The sequence below is a fragment of the Schistocerca gregaria genome, chromosome 10 (genome assembly GCF_023897955.1).
Source record: "Schistocerca gregaria isolate iqSchGreg1 chromosome 10, iqSchGreg1.2, whole genome shotgun sequence".
NCBI classification, from domain to species: Eukaryota; Metazoa; Arthropoda; class Insecta; order Orthoptera; family Acrididae; genus Schistocerca; species Schistocerca gregaria.
Genome location: NC_064929.1, coordinates 149,093,239 through 149,110,445, shown reverse-complemented (window position 1 = coordinate 149,110,445; position 17,207 = coordinate 149,093,239). Strand labels below are relative to the sequence as shown.

The 17,207-nt window shown below is 40.8% G+C and overlaps 1 protein-coding gene across 4 annotated transcripts in view; it reads right to left on the bottom strand.

The window, feature by feature from the left end:
- Nucleotides 1-219: 219 nt before the first annotated feature.
- LOC126293354 (uncharacterized) overlaps nucleotides 220-17,207 on the bottom strand; it is a 220,065-nt gene continuing 203,077 nt past the window's right edge. The window contains exons 15-16 of one of the 4 annotated variants that reach the window (XM_049986556.1): nucleotides 9,542-9,696; nucleotides 220-517 (exon numbers count right to left, since the gene is read on the bottom strand). In XM_049986556.1, the coding sequence (XP_049842513.1) occupies nucleotides 383-517; nucleotides 9,542-9,696 (290 nt within the window). In that variant the 3' untranslated portion in view covers nucleotides 220-382. The remainder of the gene's footprint in view (nucleotides 518-9,541; nucleotides 9,697-17,207) is intronic. The other 3 variants (XM_049986554.1, XM_049986555.1, XM_049986557.1) reach the window with 3 other exon arrangements.

Genomic DNA, 17,207 nt, shown 5'->3' with positions numbered 1-17,207 from the left:
TCTGATTGGTTTGCTTCAAAAGACGAACATTTCTATTGGCGTTGTGTCCACAAATTGCCAGAAAGGTGGTCAAAATGCATAGAAAGCAGTGGTCAGTACTTTAAATAAAATGTTTTTACTTTTCAATTCAAAATTAGTGTTTCATTTTCACAAAAAAAAAACGCTAATTTCATACCGGTACACTTGTATGGAATTATTAATAAATTAAAAACTGCATCCGAATGAATATAAACATCATACTGTTTCAGTATATGAACCTGGATCACCTCATGTATTTATGTAATAGCAGGACAAGAGCGATTTCAAATACAGATGTTTAAAGAGAAAATATGGTACAACATTTATAAGCAAATTACATTGCCTATCAGAAATGGAGGGTTCCTCACCCCGAGGACCGGGAGCGGCCAGACCTGGAACTGTGCCTGTGGTGGGTGCGCAGCTGCCAGCGCTCTACCGGGCAGAGTGACTCGTCCGCTGGGAGGACTGCCTTGGCCAGCTGGGCTCGCCTTATTATGTACTGTGCAAACATACAAAACATTATGCTCAAAATAACTCCTGTTGATGCTGGGCTAGTATAAATGATTGTTAAGGTTTCATGATTTTTCAAGTGACAATGGAAAACATATGACTATTACGTAGTAGCAATGAATAAAAGATCTGTCAAAGTTTCGTTGAATAAAAGATCTGTCAATGTTTCGTTCTGCTTTACTCCAGTTGCCATCAGATGGCAGTTGTAACTGTTGACAAAGTGGTGGCCAGTGGTTAGGCGAGAGCATCTTTTACTGGTTAATCAGTATAAATAAATATGTTTGTTCAAATGTATCCACGAAAGTTCTCAATGAATTACTTTGAAATTTTGACATTGCATTGCATTCTAATACAGGTGTGTTTCTAGATACTTATTTTTTGTTAAAAAAAAAAAATACAAAAAGTGGTTCCAGTACTCTAAACTTCCTTGGAGATGTTCTCAAAATTTAGGTTTCAAAAATGAACAGCATAGAGACAGAAGTGATGATACTTTCTGCAGGACCTGAACATCATTTTGCAGGACAATGCTCAGGTACATACAGTGCAAGCCGTTACTGATTTGTTTGACTGGTGGGGCTGCTAAGTGCTATACCACCTACTGTGCTCCCCTGACTCAAGCCCTCATGAGTTCCACTCGATTTCTAAACTGAAAGAGAAACTTTGAGGCATTCCCTTCAGAACTGCTACAAATTCATCGGGTAGTGGACCGCACCGCTGGCACTGCTAAGAGTATCCTACGACTTCCACATCAATGGCAATGAGTTATACACAATACTGGTGAGTACTTTGAAGGTCAGTAAAACTTTGAAACATGTATCTAGTCTGTACGAGATGTAAATAAATAGTTGTCACTATTAAAGTTCCAACCCTCGTAAATACAAACATAGATATTAGTCTCTTTAAAATTTCAGATATCCAAACGTTCTTCATGGATTGCTTTGAAATTTTGATACAACACTGCATTCAAATACTCAAGTGTTTTTATATACTTACTGGAACACGATATGGTGTATATGTAATATCTATGTAATAAAAGGGGAAACATTATAAAAATGTAAATGTTGGTTTGTTCCAAAGCATTAATCTCTTTCTTGACCAATTGCTTTGAAATTCTGACACAACATTTAATTCTAATATGAGCATGTTTTTAGGTATCTAATTCTTTAATGTGTACATATGGAAACATTTTTGGTTATAAAAAATCTCAAAATGTACCTTTCCAATTTACTTCCAATTTTTACACATTACTATAATACACTCCTGGAAATGGAAAAAACACATTGACACCGGTGTGTCAGACCCACCATACTTGCTCCAGACACTGCGAGAGGGCTGTACAAGCAATGATCACACGCATGGCACAGCAGACACACCAGGAACCGCGGTGTTGGCCGTCGAATGGCGCTAGCTGCGCAGCATTTGTGCACCGCCGCCGTCAGTGTCAGCCAGTTTGCCGTGGCATACGGAGCTCCATCGCAGTCTTTAACACTGGTAGCATGCCGCGACAGCATGGACGTGAACTGTATGTGCAGTTGACGGACTTTGAGCGAGGGCGTATAGTGGGCATGCGGGAGGCCGGGTGGACGTACCGCCGAATTGCTAAACACGTGGGGCATGAGGTCTCCACAGTACATCAATGTTGTCGCCAGTGGTCGGCGGAAGGTGCACATGCCCGTCGACCTGGGTCCGGACCGCAGCGACGCACGGATGCACGCCAAGACCATAGGATCCTACGCAGTGCCGTAGGGGACCGCACCGCCACTTCCCAGCAAATTAGGGACAACTTCCCAGCAAATTAGGGACACTGTTGCTCCTGGGGTATCGGCGAGGACCGTTCGCAACCGTCTCCATGAAGCTGGGCTACGGTCCCGCACACCGTTAGGCCGTCTTCCGCTCACACCCCAACATCGTGCAGCCCGCCTCCAGTGGTGTCGCGACAGGCGTGAATGGAGGGACGAATGGAGACGTGTCGTCTTCAGCGATGAGAGTCGCTTCTGCCTTGGTGCCAATGATGGTCGTATGCGAGTTTGGCGCTGTGCAGGTGAGCACCACAATCAGGACTGCATACGACCGAGGCACACAGGGCCAACACCCGGATCATGGTGTGGGGAGCGATCTCCTACACTGGCCGTACACTTCTGGTGATCGTCGAGGGGACACTGAATAGTGCACGGTACATCCAAACCGTCATCGAACCCATCGTTCTACCATTCCTAGACCGGCAAGGGAACTTGCTGTTCCAACAGGACAATGCACGTCCGCATGTATCCCGTGCCACCCAACGTGCTCTAGAAGGTGTAAGTCAACTACCCTGGCCAGCAAGATCTCCAGATCTGTCCCCCATTGAGCATGTTTGGGACTGGATGAAGCGTCGTCTCACGCGGTCTGCAAGTCCAGCACGAACGCTGGTCCAACTGTGGTGCCAGGTGGAAATGGCATGGCAAGCCGTTCCACAGGACTACATCCAGCATCTCTACGATCGTCTCCATGAGAGAATAGCAGCCTGCATTGCTGCGAAAGGTGGATATACACTGTACTAGTGCCGACATTGTGCATGCTCTGTTGCCTGCGTCTATGTGCCTGTGGTTCTGTCAGTGTGATCATGTGATGTATCTGACCCCATGTGTCAATGAAGTTTCCCCTTCCTGGGACAATGAATTCATGGTGTTCTTATTTCAATTTCCAGGAGTGTATATCTTTAGGCACATACAGACTATATACTTTTTGATATATATGGCTTACTGGTTTATGATTAGATTAGACTACTAGTACAGGAATTTGCAATAACAATAAATAAGGCTTAAGGTCAGGGAAAGAGGGGTGAAAAGCTAATGGACATAGGTGTGTGACAAAATGGACACAGAAAATGGGAAGGAGGAGGTGGGTGGAGAGAGGGGCATGAGAAGATGGAGGGAGGGCGAGCTGAAGATGGATAGGGATAGGTGGAGGAGGTGATGGACAGAGAGAAGGGGGAGGACAAGGAGATGGATGAAGAAAAGGGGAGATAGACAGAGACAGGGGAGAAAGGAGGTAAGAATGTATATCCAATTCCCATGCATATTAGAAAAATGTGTTTTCTCTTTTCTTTCTTTTGTATTTAAGCAGATTGTGACACAGAAATGTATGGCTGGGCACAGCTAGTTATTACAATAAAGCAAAAACAGCAAGTGGCCACACAACTTCAAACCAACAGATGGCAGTTCATATTTAAAATTGCATAAAGTTTATACTGTACATGTGAAGTTCATTGCTTTCATTGTGTTAAACACTCCTTGGGGTGATGGGTGCCATATGGCAGAAATGGTGTAAGAAAAAGGCTGTATTACATAATTGAACATAACTATGAATGTAAGGCATCAACTCCAAGGACCTTTTGTCACACTGAGAATCATCGAACATCGCCTTTAAGCTTAGCCTATGTACAATTTTAAATGTGAACAGTCATCGGAGTATGAGCTGCTCATTCAAAACAGATAAGGGGATACTTCTTCTTCATAAATAATGTTATTAACAGTGACAGTTTGCCATTATTACTGTATTATAAAAAGTAACCTGTATTTTTACACAGCTATAGACTCACAAAATAGCACAAAGCATTTTTTACTTATGGTTATCATCAACATCAGTCTGTCACTATGGTCAAGTGTAATTTTAGTATAAAATTGAGGATGGATCCTTCTGACAACTGCATTTATATGCACCAGTTGTAGTAAAATGTTGAAGCAGGGGGAGGGGGGGGGGGGGGGGGGGAGAGCTGCTGCCGTGTCAGAAATGATAGTGAATTGAATCATGGAACCTGATCTCCATTGCCTTAAGCAGCAAACCTCAGAGGCAACAAAGAACTGAGACATCTCAAACCAAATTATGGTATTTGTTACTGTGTGCATCTGAGGGTGAGCTATACAGCTTAAAACTATCCTGAGCTTTAACAGATAAAGATAAAAGCCTGCACACAATGTTCAGTGCTGCACTGTAAACATATCTGGAAGAAGGTTGTTTCAATGATAGACTAGCTTTTAGTAAGGAAGCAGTCTTTCATGTGAATAGAGAGCAGAAAAACCCCACTGTTACATGGAGCACATACATGACTCAACCAAAGTGAGTATGAAGTGTACTGCAGGGAAGACAGTTCTATGGCCCATCCTTCTTCACTGTACAGGCAGTGTCAGGGCCGTTGTATCTGGATATGCTTACAAAATGGTTGTTATTGCAGTTGAACACTGACAATGACAATTTCACAGTGGAACAAGATGGTGCAATACCTCACTTCTGCAAAGAGGTCAGAGTAATTTTAAGCTGACAGCTGCGGCAATGACAGACCATGGCAGTGATGGATTGGACAGGAGATAGATGGTGTACAGATGCTGCTACTCTGCCCAATGTGTTCACCAGACTTGAATCCATGCAATTACTTCATTTGGGGTACATTAAATGTGAAGTGGCTGTCCCTCATCTACCAGCAAATATTTTGAAACCAAAGCAACTGCCTTCCTATAATCACTACCGGTTAGCTGGGACATGCAGAAAACTATGTAAAAAGTTTTACAAGACACAATACAAATTAAAGAAAGATTCACATTCCGGCATCGATTGCACTGTGTATTAGTATTTTTTAAACCCTGGCAACTGTTCAGATTAATCATGTAAGTTTTTAATCCAGAAGTTATACTTTTCTTAAACATGCAGTTGCTGCCTTTACAAGGGCGAGAATGAGGCAAGATGGTCTTCTTATCCAGGTCACACAAAACATTGTGACGTGACAACATCAATCAGACTCAGCTATAATGGGACAACATGAGAGCATTAGACATATATGGTAGCCAATACAAGACTGCTTACTGTGCCAGCAAAACCCTGTGCCAGTAGATGTCTTGGCTGAAGCGATTCTGCCTCAATGCTTTGTGCATTTTGTGTCAACTGTTTGAGTGACAAAAGTTCGTACATTGGTACATCATGTCCTGAACACCTGCCATGAATGAAACCTTTCAGTGATACAGAAGGAGTAAAGTTGTACATTAGCAGACAGAAGCACTCACTGCTCACTATTTATGTAGCACATACTTATATAAAGTTTGTTTACTGCTGATCTACTTACTTGTATATAGATAACTATAAGAATTATTTCTAGATGCAACCTAATGCATTGTCATTGGGCAAGCAGGTTACATGATGAAAGCGCGCACGGCATATTGAGGATTGTCCTCGCAGTGGCAGGCCCCGTACTGCACACACTCCAGGCAATGTGCACAGAGTCTATGAACTGGTGACTGCTGACAGACGCATCACAGTGAACAAATTGTCACATTACTTTGGAATAGGGGAAGGAAGTGTTTGCAGAATACTAAAAGTGTTGGAATTAAAAAAGGTTTGTGCCAGATGGGTTCCCAGGATGTTGACAGTGGCTCACAACGAAATAAGAAAAACGGTATGCAGCAAACTTTTGGAACAGTGCGAGAATAGTGGAGATTAATTTCTTGGAAAAATTGTGACAGGTGATGAAACATGGCTCCATCATTTTTCACCAGAGATGAAGAGGCCATCAATGGAGTGGCATCATGCAAATTCACCCAAGAAAAAATAATTCAAAACCACACCTTCTGCTGGAAAAGTTATAGCTACGAAGTTTTTCGATTCCGAAGGACTCTTGCTTGTGGACGTCATGCCAAGCAGAATTCTGATGCATATGTGACGACACTGAAGAAACTTCAAGCTCGACTGAGTTGTGTTCGACCACATCGGCAAAAGCAGTATGTTTTGCTGTTGCACAACAATGCATGGCCACATGTCAGTCAAAAAACCATGGAAGTGATCACAAAACTCGGATGGACAACACTGAAACACCCGCCTTACAGTCCTGACCTGGCTCCATGTGAATATAATCTTTTTGGGAAACTGAAAGACTCTCTTCGTGGAACAAGGTTTGAAGATGATGACTCCCTTGTGAATGCTGCCAAACAGTGGCTCCAACAGGTTGGGCCAGAATTTTACTGTGCGGGTATACAGGCCTCTCATTCCAAGATGGCATAAGGCAGTTGAGAGGGATGGAAATTATGTGGAGAAATGAAAATATTGTTCCTAAAAGATGTATCTACACACTGTAAAACTTTCAAACATGTAGAATAAAAGATGGATTTAAAAGAAAAATAGTGTGCATTTTTTTGGAGTGACCCTTGTACATATCTTTTGACATGCTCTTTGTGGGTGTTGTTATACTGAACACTCACTTGTTATTACATTCACTCATCAGTGTTGATGGTAATAAAAATCAGTTTCAGCTTAACTGTTATTTGCACAGTTACAAAACAAGACACAAAAGTATTTTTAATGTAGCCTTTTCCTCCTTGTCCACTTGTCATTTATGTGCAGTATTCTGTGCTGGTGCTGGTGCTGTATTCTGTAATATCCCATCCAATGAGGCAAGAAACTGGAAATCTCCAACAATTCAAAAGAAAATTAGTAAGCCAAACATGGACTGAAAATTCCTGTTAGCAGCCCTGAAGTTGTAATGTATTATAAATCTGCCTCTGTTGTTACAGATGCAGACAGCTGTTTTCTTTTAAAAATGCCTATGTAAGTGAGCAAATATTAAGCTACCAGCAGAAGATAAACAGCAGCTAATGAGGAAGCAGAAGCACTGTAACTGCTTTTCTTATAGTTATTGTGATACTTTTAGCTGGTGTAAGCACAAACAGTATCACGTTGGCAGACAAGTTCCTGCATCATGAAGACACATCTATAGATACATCTTAAGCTGCACCTACCCTTTTCATATCAGTTTGCTGGAAATGTTTTAGCCTGGCTGCTTGATATTTTTCAAGATATTGGTCATCTAGATTAGTCAGTTTCTTGAGGGGCAAACTTATTCCCAAGACAAATGCGTTACTAATTACAGTCTCAACTGTGTAGCCCATGACACATGCTCTATCTACTTTGCTCATATTAACACAAAACAATTTCACCCTAAAATTGTGAAGGTGAGTTAAGCTATAGATTTAGATAACATGCTTGTGCAGAACACTTGATTTTATTCTTTCTGTGACTGCAAATCACTTTAACATGATTTCTAACTGCACTGACACTACATCTGCATATCCTCATCATTCATGAAAGAAAACGTGTTAGCCATTCCCATTCCCTTTTTGTATGGTCACCTTTTCAATATTAAACTTTTCATAATTGAAAAATTAATATTTTATAACACAATTCCCAAAATTATGTTCTCATACATATTTGCATTTTGCCCAGGTGATGGCTCTGGGAATGGTGCAAGGTTGACTGACGCACTGCCTCCCATCGACCAATCTCTAGGCACCAACTCGTATCTTCCAGAATTATGTGACATCCCCATCAGTAATGCCCCTGCGCCACAGTTTTTGCCTGTATTTGTTCCCATGGAATCGATAGCTACTGGTACTGATACTGTTCTAGGTATAAGCGGTCATGTAGTGATTTAGCTGGTGGAAAGACTACCTAAACATAAAAATGTTAAAGTATTTACCAACAAATGGTTCACCTCTTACAATTTCGTTACTGCCCTGAAAGATCTGGGAATCTTGGCTGTTCGAACTGTTAGATCCACATGACTTCAGTGGTGCAATACAAAAGTGGACAGTGAGCTCAAAAAGCAGGGACAAGTATCACACAATTACAGAATTGAACACAAAGGAACATAGCAGCAATGAAATGTTATGATAATAAATCTGTCATCCTTGCATGGCACAAAGGAATAAATCCAGTGGAACCTGTGAAACTTTGGGCAGTCGGAGAATCAAAATATATTGATATTCCAAGGCCAGATATAAATTGTGTATTAAAGGAAGTTCTCAAACAAAATGCAACAAATGTTATAAACGTTCTTTTTCCACCAAAGACAGGAAATGTATCATAAATTTTCGTGTAAAGTAACAACCATACTATAAACAAAACCTTGTTAAACTGCTTTGAAATACAAGTTGAATTCTTTTACAGATTATTTTCGGTTTTTCTTTTCTTTAATAAACTGCATCTGATTGTATAATTAAAGTTTTTTTGTTGGGTTCCATCACCAGACACTGAAATCTCAACTCCCTGAATGAAAGAAACAAATCCCACCCCATGAAGTCATATGGAGTCACCCCAAGTTTCCCTCCAAAAACTAAAAAAAAAAAAGGATCAAATATTCTTATTTCAATTGTTATGTATGGAAACATGGAAAAAAATATTTCTCTGAAATTATACAACTTAGGCTGGAAAGGGATAGTTTCATGCAGTTCCGCATGTCTTCACCAAGTTTATTCGCAAAATGTCTGACATTTAAAAATAAGAAACTAGATGCTGCATATTGTGAATGCTATAGTTTTGACCAGGAGCACTTCTGTCACATCCTGTGATGAGGCGGCCTATGAGCTTAAGTAAGTATGTGAATCCGGCCTGTGGACGCTGTGTGTTGGATATGCCTGATCTATGCTGTCAGTATATGAAGCCAACACTAATCACATTTTTGCCTTGCTGCATTTTTGAACACAAAATGAAATTAAATGATCGTATGACATTTATTGACTGGGATACCCCTTTGGGGTTTGGCTGCCATATTGCAAGTCTATTTAGTTGATGCCACTTCGGCGACTAGCGTGTCAGTGATGATGAAAATGATGATGGACACACAACACCCAGTCCCCTGCTGGAAATTGAAGTCAGGCTTCCATGTGTGATAGGCAGTAATGCTACTGCTGTGCTACGGAGGAACACAAACAGCTTCCTTAAGAACTGTACTATAATCACAAAAATCTGTTAATATGGAGAGCATTAAACTAGCTCAGATTGACACTGTACAAAGATTCAGTTTAAGATAGGAAACATGTACTAAAAGAGTTTAAAATCTGTATATATCTAAATATGAATTGTGACAGTTTATGATTACAGTTAAGTTTTTCATTGCTAAGTTGCCTGCTAAGCAGTAAGCCACACTTCAATTGTTCCATGAATTTTTCTTATATTAGCAAATATGAAAATAAGTCTGTGAAAATATGCTTACCTCAATGTCTGACTCATCTAAAGGAAGTGATGTTAGGCTTGGACTGTAAGGACAGTTGTCCCTTGGGAACACTATATGCTGCATTGTACATTGCGTGTCACCCTTATTTGGTTTGTCATCCTTATTTGCTTTGGAACTTCGTCTAAAGAAGGAACCTACAATTTATTACAGAAATAAACTTAAGACAGGCAAATATGGTAAACAAACATCAAGAAATAAGAGAAACGGTAATATATGAGAAGAAAATGCTAATTTTATATACAATATAACATTTCAGTACAACCTCTCATTCATCATTTCACTAGGTGAATGAGAATGACAACCTGTTACCCTGCTGTTAACTACTGGTGAAGATTCCCTGTACTCAATTTGATAGCACGCTGCATGGACCAATGGTCACCCTGGAGGGACTAGAGTGAGGAAAAAATTCTCGTTATTGCACAGGACTGAACCCAGAACTTCAGAGCTTGAACTGAGTACTTTACTCACTAGCTCACCACCACCACACATGGTGACATAGAAATATAAATTTACAAGTGTCACATATTCACAAGCTCATAAAGAAAGTAAAAGTAGCTTCATGTCCCAACCGTAGGATCTCACAGTACTGACCACCACGTGTCATCCTCTACTGAGTGGCATTATGGGGTCAGCACAAATGACCAAGCAAGGTGGCGCAGTGGTTAGCACACTGGACTCACATTCGGGAGGATGACAGTTCGATCATACATCCGGCCATCCTGATTTAGGTTTTCAGTGATTTCCCTAAATCGCTCCAGGCAAGTGCTGGGATGGTTCCTTTGAAAGGGCACGGCCAACTTCCCTCCCCATCCTTCCCTAATCTGATGAGACTGATGACTTCACTGTCTGGTCTCCTCCCCCAAACAACCCAACCCAGCACAACCAGCCATTCTCCACTTTCCAGACCTTGGAATCACTATTTCTCCTTCAAGCAGTTTCTCAGTTGGCATACTGATCCTGAGTGCATCCCTTTCCAGTCCTCCAACTGAGCAAAAATTGCTGACAGTACTGGGAACTGAAGTGAGCTCCTCCATGTGGCAGACAGACACATTGATCATTTAGTTAAGCAGGCAGACTTTCACAAGCTCATATATGAGCTGTGATGAAAAAATAATGGGGAATTTTTTTAATATCCCAGGCTTTATACATCCAATTTTCAAATTTTTAAAATCATGTTCCTGGTGTATGTTTATGAATGTTTGTTTCACATTCAATTTGAAATGCTGTATGGATGTGCACTAATTACTGCTGGATATCTGATGAAGTATAGATTCCAAAATACATCATACAAGCAACAAAATCATTCTTTGCCTGATGTTGGACTTTTACCACTGCCTGAATAGAGAACTATCGATTATTATAATAATGGTCACCTGCCTCCTGTATGACTTTATGTCACATTTATGTTATTGAAATTAAAACATTCTCAGAAGTAATGAAATCCATGGGACCAATATCTTGCCAGTATCAATATCGATAACAAGCAAAAATAGTCAAGGTTCTTGATTCCCGGAATGGATGAACAGTCTATACACATAATTAAGTTGGTACAGGAAGCTCAGTGTATGAGTCCTACTTGCAACTGGCCAGTTTTTAATTACAGACTATAACCAATAAAATATGGTCAGAGTCTATATCTGCTCTTGGAAATGTCTTACAGTTTAAAATATGGTTTGGTTCTCTGCCTTACCATTATGTAATCAATCTGAAACCTTCCAACATATCTAGGTCTTTTTCATGTATACAACCTTGTTACATGATTCTTAAACCAAATGTTAGCAATGGTTCATTTATGCCTTGTATAGAATTCTACTAGGTGGGTGCCCAACTGCTGTTACATTCATGCTACCACAAGAACAGCTGAGAAACTGCCAGTACCAGCCAAAGGGGACTCACATTCGTAGGTGACTTTAAGCACCAACCAAAGGGGGCTTGTATTCGAAGGTGACTTTAATTTAAAGTCAAAGCCAGTCGTAATAAATAAAACCATTGGAATTTATACAGTTATTTTAACCAAATTAATTCACATATGTAAACTTCCCAACACTTGCCTGAAAAAGTGATTAATGTGATGAAAAAATGTGTAAATGTTGCACTAAGTTTGCAAATACCTGTACTACAATTATGCGGAAATGATTTTCCCAACAATATACGTTCCTGAAAAATTTTTGGAATACACAACTGTTGATTTACTATGAAATACATTATGTGTCACACTTTTAAGTTTCCAAATATTCTCATAGTATATGTTTAGTCAGGTAGATATACACTGAAATTGAGGCAAATGGTTGTCTGAATATAGATACTATTTCCAAAATTTGCTGAAAGCACAACTGATGAAATGATACAAATTTTGGAGGTCCTAGGAAATGTCTGTAAATACTCAAGTATTAATACAATCATTGAGAGCTAATTGGGGAAAATGGGAACAGCATGTTTAGTTTGTACACTAAACATCTGAACCTACAACTATGATGGACCTATTACCACAAATCAGATCAGGAAAATGTCAATAACTGCTACTCAAGCAGTATAGCATTGCTAAATGGTGTTTCCAGAAATAGTTTTTCATCCTCGCTTTAATCCTCCAGAAAACTCCTTAAGTCTGTTATGTATTCTATAATTCTGAGTTGCTCCCCACATTTTCTGCAAAGACAAACACACATTGTGTGTGTGTAAGGGGGGAGGAGAAGTAGGGGCTCAAAAGTAAGTATAATTCCTTTCCTGCAGGTAGAGTGGCTCCAGTGATAGGTTTAGCTTGTTACTAGCCTCTAATGCATGTTGTTTTGATTTGGTTCAAGAGTTAGGTTGGAGTGCTTCATTTTGTAAACATTATTTCATATGAAACTGTACATAAAATTAAGGAAAAGCAACCATTTACTTATGGCAGATTGATGAGTGGAGCACAGTAACACATCCAAGAAGACAGAATTCATACTACCTTTCAAGCACTATGTAGCTCTTTTCCAAAAAGGAACACAGATTCACACACACAATCACACAGACACACAACACACACTCTCGTGGCCATGAAAAACAAAACTGTTATTAATAACACTAGCATATAAAAACACTACAAAATTCATTTTATCTGATTTTCTGATTGCAGTATAACCTAAAAAAGACATTTATAATGCAACACAGAGAGAAAATCACCCACGCAAACACCACCAAAAATATTCATGTAAACAAATGCACTTTAAAATGAGTTACTTATCGAAATGTGTTGTGCTAAGCACAGAAAAATAATTCACTGGTGCAGTTTTTTGTTATTTAAATCATCAAGACTAATTATTGACACTTGATCACTGAAAGCAGTTGACTGAACTGTTGAATATGGGGATGGGGTAGGGAAGGATGCAAGGAGGGGTAGCAGGAAAGAGACAGGCTCTGCGGCCACACAGTGAGATGAAGTATAACAAAAAGAGATGTAGGAAGTGGAGAGGGGGCGGGAAAACAAGGGGGGGAAAGGGGAGGGGAAAAAGTATAGACAGGTGAAGATGAACAGTGAGAAAGGAAGGAGAGAGAGAAGGGAGATGGCTTGTAAAGGGGGGCAAGGAAGGGGACAGAGAGAGGAGGGGCTGAGGGAGAGGGAGAATGACCACAAGGGGGCCATGGGGAGGGGGGAGGGAGGATGAGTAGAAGGAGAAGGCAGTGCATAATCTGGTGGAAGAGGACCAGTGTGGACAGCAGAGAGATGGGAAAAGTTAAGGTGAGGCAGTGGGAACAGGTTAGTAGACGTTTAGACCAGGAGGATTGCGAGGGTGCAGTATGTGTTGGAGAGACAATACCCAACTGCATAGTTCTGAGAAAATTGTGCTGGACGGGTGTATTTAAATGCCCTGTGTAGTAAAGCAGTTGTTCAAGAAATTTTTACTGTGGAGTACAGCATGTTCACCAACTGGCTGGTCAAGTTTGCAGTTTGCAACAGTTTGGCAGTGGCCAATCATACAAGCACAGTAGAGTTGATTACTTTTCATGCCCACACAGAACACTGTACAGTAATTGCAGCATAGCTGATATATAAAATAGCTGCTTTCACAAATCCCCCTGTATTTACTGGATGGGAAATGTCTAGTGTGACCACAAGGGAACGACCCATGTTGTGCATGACTGGGAGTAGGCTTGGACTAGGGATGGGAAAATATATTCTTTAGGTTGGGAGGGGGAGGGGGAGGAGCAGCAGAACTCTACTTTGCAGAATGTGGAAGTGGCACAGGGGATATGTTTATTGATGAGATGGATAGGATGTTGTCTGTCAATAAAGGCTCTGGTGAGGTTATTGGTATATTTCAGTATCTCCTGTTTTCCACTCCAGATGTCATATCCATGAATAGTGAGACTGACAGAAAGCCTCTTCCTTGCACCACAATACAAATAATTTCAACAGCTGCTTCACTATGAAGGCCATTCAGATATTCTCTGCTAGCACAATTCTCTGCACTGCACTGGTGGAAATTTTCTCTACAACACATCCTGCACTCTCGCAATCCTCTTGGCCTAAACCTCTGCTAACCTGTGCCCACTGCCTCATCTTGCATTTTCCTTTCTCTCTTCTATCCACACCACTACCTCTCCATCCAGATTATGCACTTCCTTCTTTCACTACTCATGCCCTCTCGCCCCCCCCCCCCCCCCGGGCACCCCCTTACATGGGCAATCACCCACCCCCCTCCTTCTCTGTATCTCCTCCCCCCTTTCAACATCTCTTCCTTCTCCCTCCCCTCCCTTTCTCCCTCTTCATCTTCACCATTCTCTCCTTTCTCCCCTTCCCCTTTCCCCCCTTCATCCGCTTTCTTCATTTCTTTTTGTAGTACCCTCCTTACTTTTATCATCTTATTGTGTGGCCCATAAATCATCTGTCCAAAGACCTGTCTCATTTCCCCAACCCCCTTATTGCATACTTCAACTGCTTTCAATATTCAAGTATCAATAATTAGTTTTGCCATGGGCAGGGGAGTGTGCATTTGGGTGTCTGTGTGGTCATGTGTGTGTACATCTACATCTACATTTATACTCCGCAAGCCACCCAACGGTGTGTGGCAGAGGGCACTTTAAGTGCCACTGTCATTACCTCCCTTTTCTGTTCCAATCGTGTATGGTTCGCGGGAAGAATGACTGCCGGAAAGCCTCCGTGCATGCATGAATCTCTCTAATTTTACATTCATGATCTCCTCGGGAGGTATAGGTAGGGGGAAGCAATATATTCGATACCTCATCCAGAAACGCACCCTCTCGAAACCTGGCAAGCAAGCTACACCGTGATGCAGAGTGCCTCTCTTGCAGAGTCTGCCACTCGATTTTGCTAAACATCTCCGTAACGCTATCACGGTTACCAAATAACCCTGTGACGAAACGCGCCGCTCTTCTTCGGATCTTCTCTATCTCCTCCGTCAACCCGATCTGGTACGGATCCCACACTGATGAGCAATACTCAAGTACAGGTCGAGTGTTTTGTAAGCCACGTCCTTTGTTGATGGACTACATTTTCTAAGGACTCTCCCAATGAATCTCAACCTGGTTCCTGCCTTACCAACAATTAATTTTATATGATAATTCCACTTCAAATCATTCCGCATGCATACTCCCAGATATTTTACAGAAGTAACTGCTACCGGTGTTTGTTCCTCTATCATATAATCATACAATAAAGGAGGATCTTTCTTTTGATGTATTAACAATACATTACATTTGTCTATGTTAAGGGTCAGTTGCCACTCCCAGCACCAAGTGCCTATCCGCTGCAGATCTTCCTGCATTTCGCTACAATTTTCTAATGCCGCAACTTCTCTGTATGACCAGGATGCAAAATCACAATGCATTTAATTACATTCAGTCTTCTGACATATGCTGGAAAAAGAGCACGCATGAATGCTGTTTTCTGTTAGGTGTTACTGTGCTCCATGCATTGATCTGCTAGAGGTGAGTGCTGGGCTTTGCCTAATTTTCCATACTGCTCCACCTAGGAATTTCCATTATTTTCACATAAAACTTCAAGGTGAACCTTTCATATGGTAGCAGAGTGTGTACTCTTGTGAAAATTCCTTATGTATTAAAACCATGTGGCTGACAGGTACTCAAACTCAGAATGTGGCCTTTTGAGAGGACACACTTCCTGACTGAACCATCCAAGTTCAGGGATGATTCACTTCCTGCCTTCATTGTCATACATTCAAAATTATTTTTATCATCTTTTCTATTTCTTGGAAACACTTCCCTTTTATGTACCTATTCATTGCAGGAGTGAGGAAAAAAAGTCCTAGTGGACCAGATATGGTGAGCACAATGGTTCTAAATATCTGTCACACTACTTTTAGGCAAAAACTGAGCTTTTTTCCCTAATAGTTCACATAAACCTTCAGTAAAAAGAATGAAGACTGATCTGAGTTGTAAGGATCAGGACCCAGCGAAACTTGCTTCTACACAACATACAGAAAGACTACAAAAATGGATTAGCAGATGGTAAAGATAAGCACAGATAAAAATTAAAGAAATGAGTTAATAGTTTTGAGAACTATGGAAGTATAGAAATATGTGCATAGCAAAAACAAATATGTGAGAAATGACAATAAAAGGAAGAGAATGGCAAGTTGCAATAACAGAGGCATAGTTTTGATATGTCTGACAACCTTAATATACATGAAAGAAACTTCCAACCAGATTAAAACTGTGTGCTTAACTGGGTCTCAAACTTGGAACTGACTTTCACAGGCAATGTGCTTACAAATGAGCTGTCCAGACAAGAGTTGTGGCCCATCTTCACATCAAACAGCAGGTCTCTTCTACTTTCCAGACTTCACAGAAGTTATCCTGCACATCTTCCAAGACTAGCAAACCCAGAAGAAAGAATATTAACCTACATCTACATCTACATCTACACTCCACAAGCCACCTAATGGTGTGTGGTGGAGGGTACCTTGAGTACCTCTATCGGTTCTCCCTTCTATTGCAGTCTTGTATTGTTTGTGGAAAGAAAGATTGTCGGTATGCCTCTGGGTGGGCTCTAATCTCTCTGATTCTATCCTCATGGTCTCTTCACAAGATATACAAAGAAGGGAACAATATACTGCTTGACTCCTCGGTGAAGGTATGTTCTCGAAACTTAAACAAAAGCCCATACTGAGCTACTGAGTGTCTCTCTTGCAGAGTCTTCCACTGGAGTCTATCTATCATCTCTGTAATGCTTTCATGGTTAGTTAATGACCCTGTAACAATGCATGCTGCTCTCTGCTGGATCTTCTCTATCTCTTCTATCAACCCTATCTGGTACTGATCCCACACTGGTGAGAAATATTCAAACAGTGGGTGAACTAGGGTACTGTAACCTACTTCCTTTCTTTTTGGACTGCATTTTCTTAGGATTCTTCCAATGAATCTCAGTCTGGCATCTGCTTTACCAACAATTAATTTCATATGGTCATTCCATTTTAGATCACTCCTAATGCCCACTCTCAGATAATTTATGGAATTAACTGGTTCCAGTTGCTGACCTGCTATATTGTAGCTAAATGATAAAGGATCTTTCTTTCTATGTATTTGCAGCACATTACACTTATATACATTGAGATTAAATTGCCATTCCCTGCCCCATGCGTCAATTCGCTGCAGATCCTCCTGCATTTCAGTACAATTTCCCATTGTTACA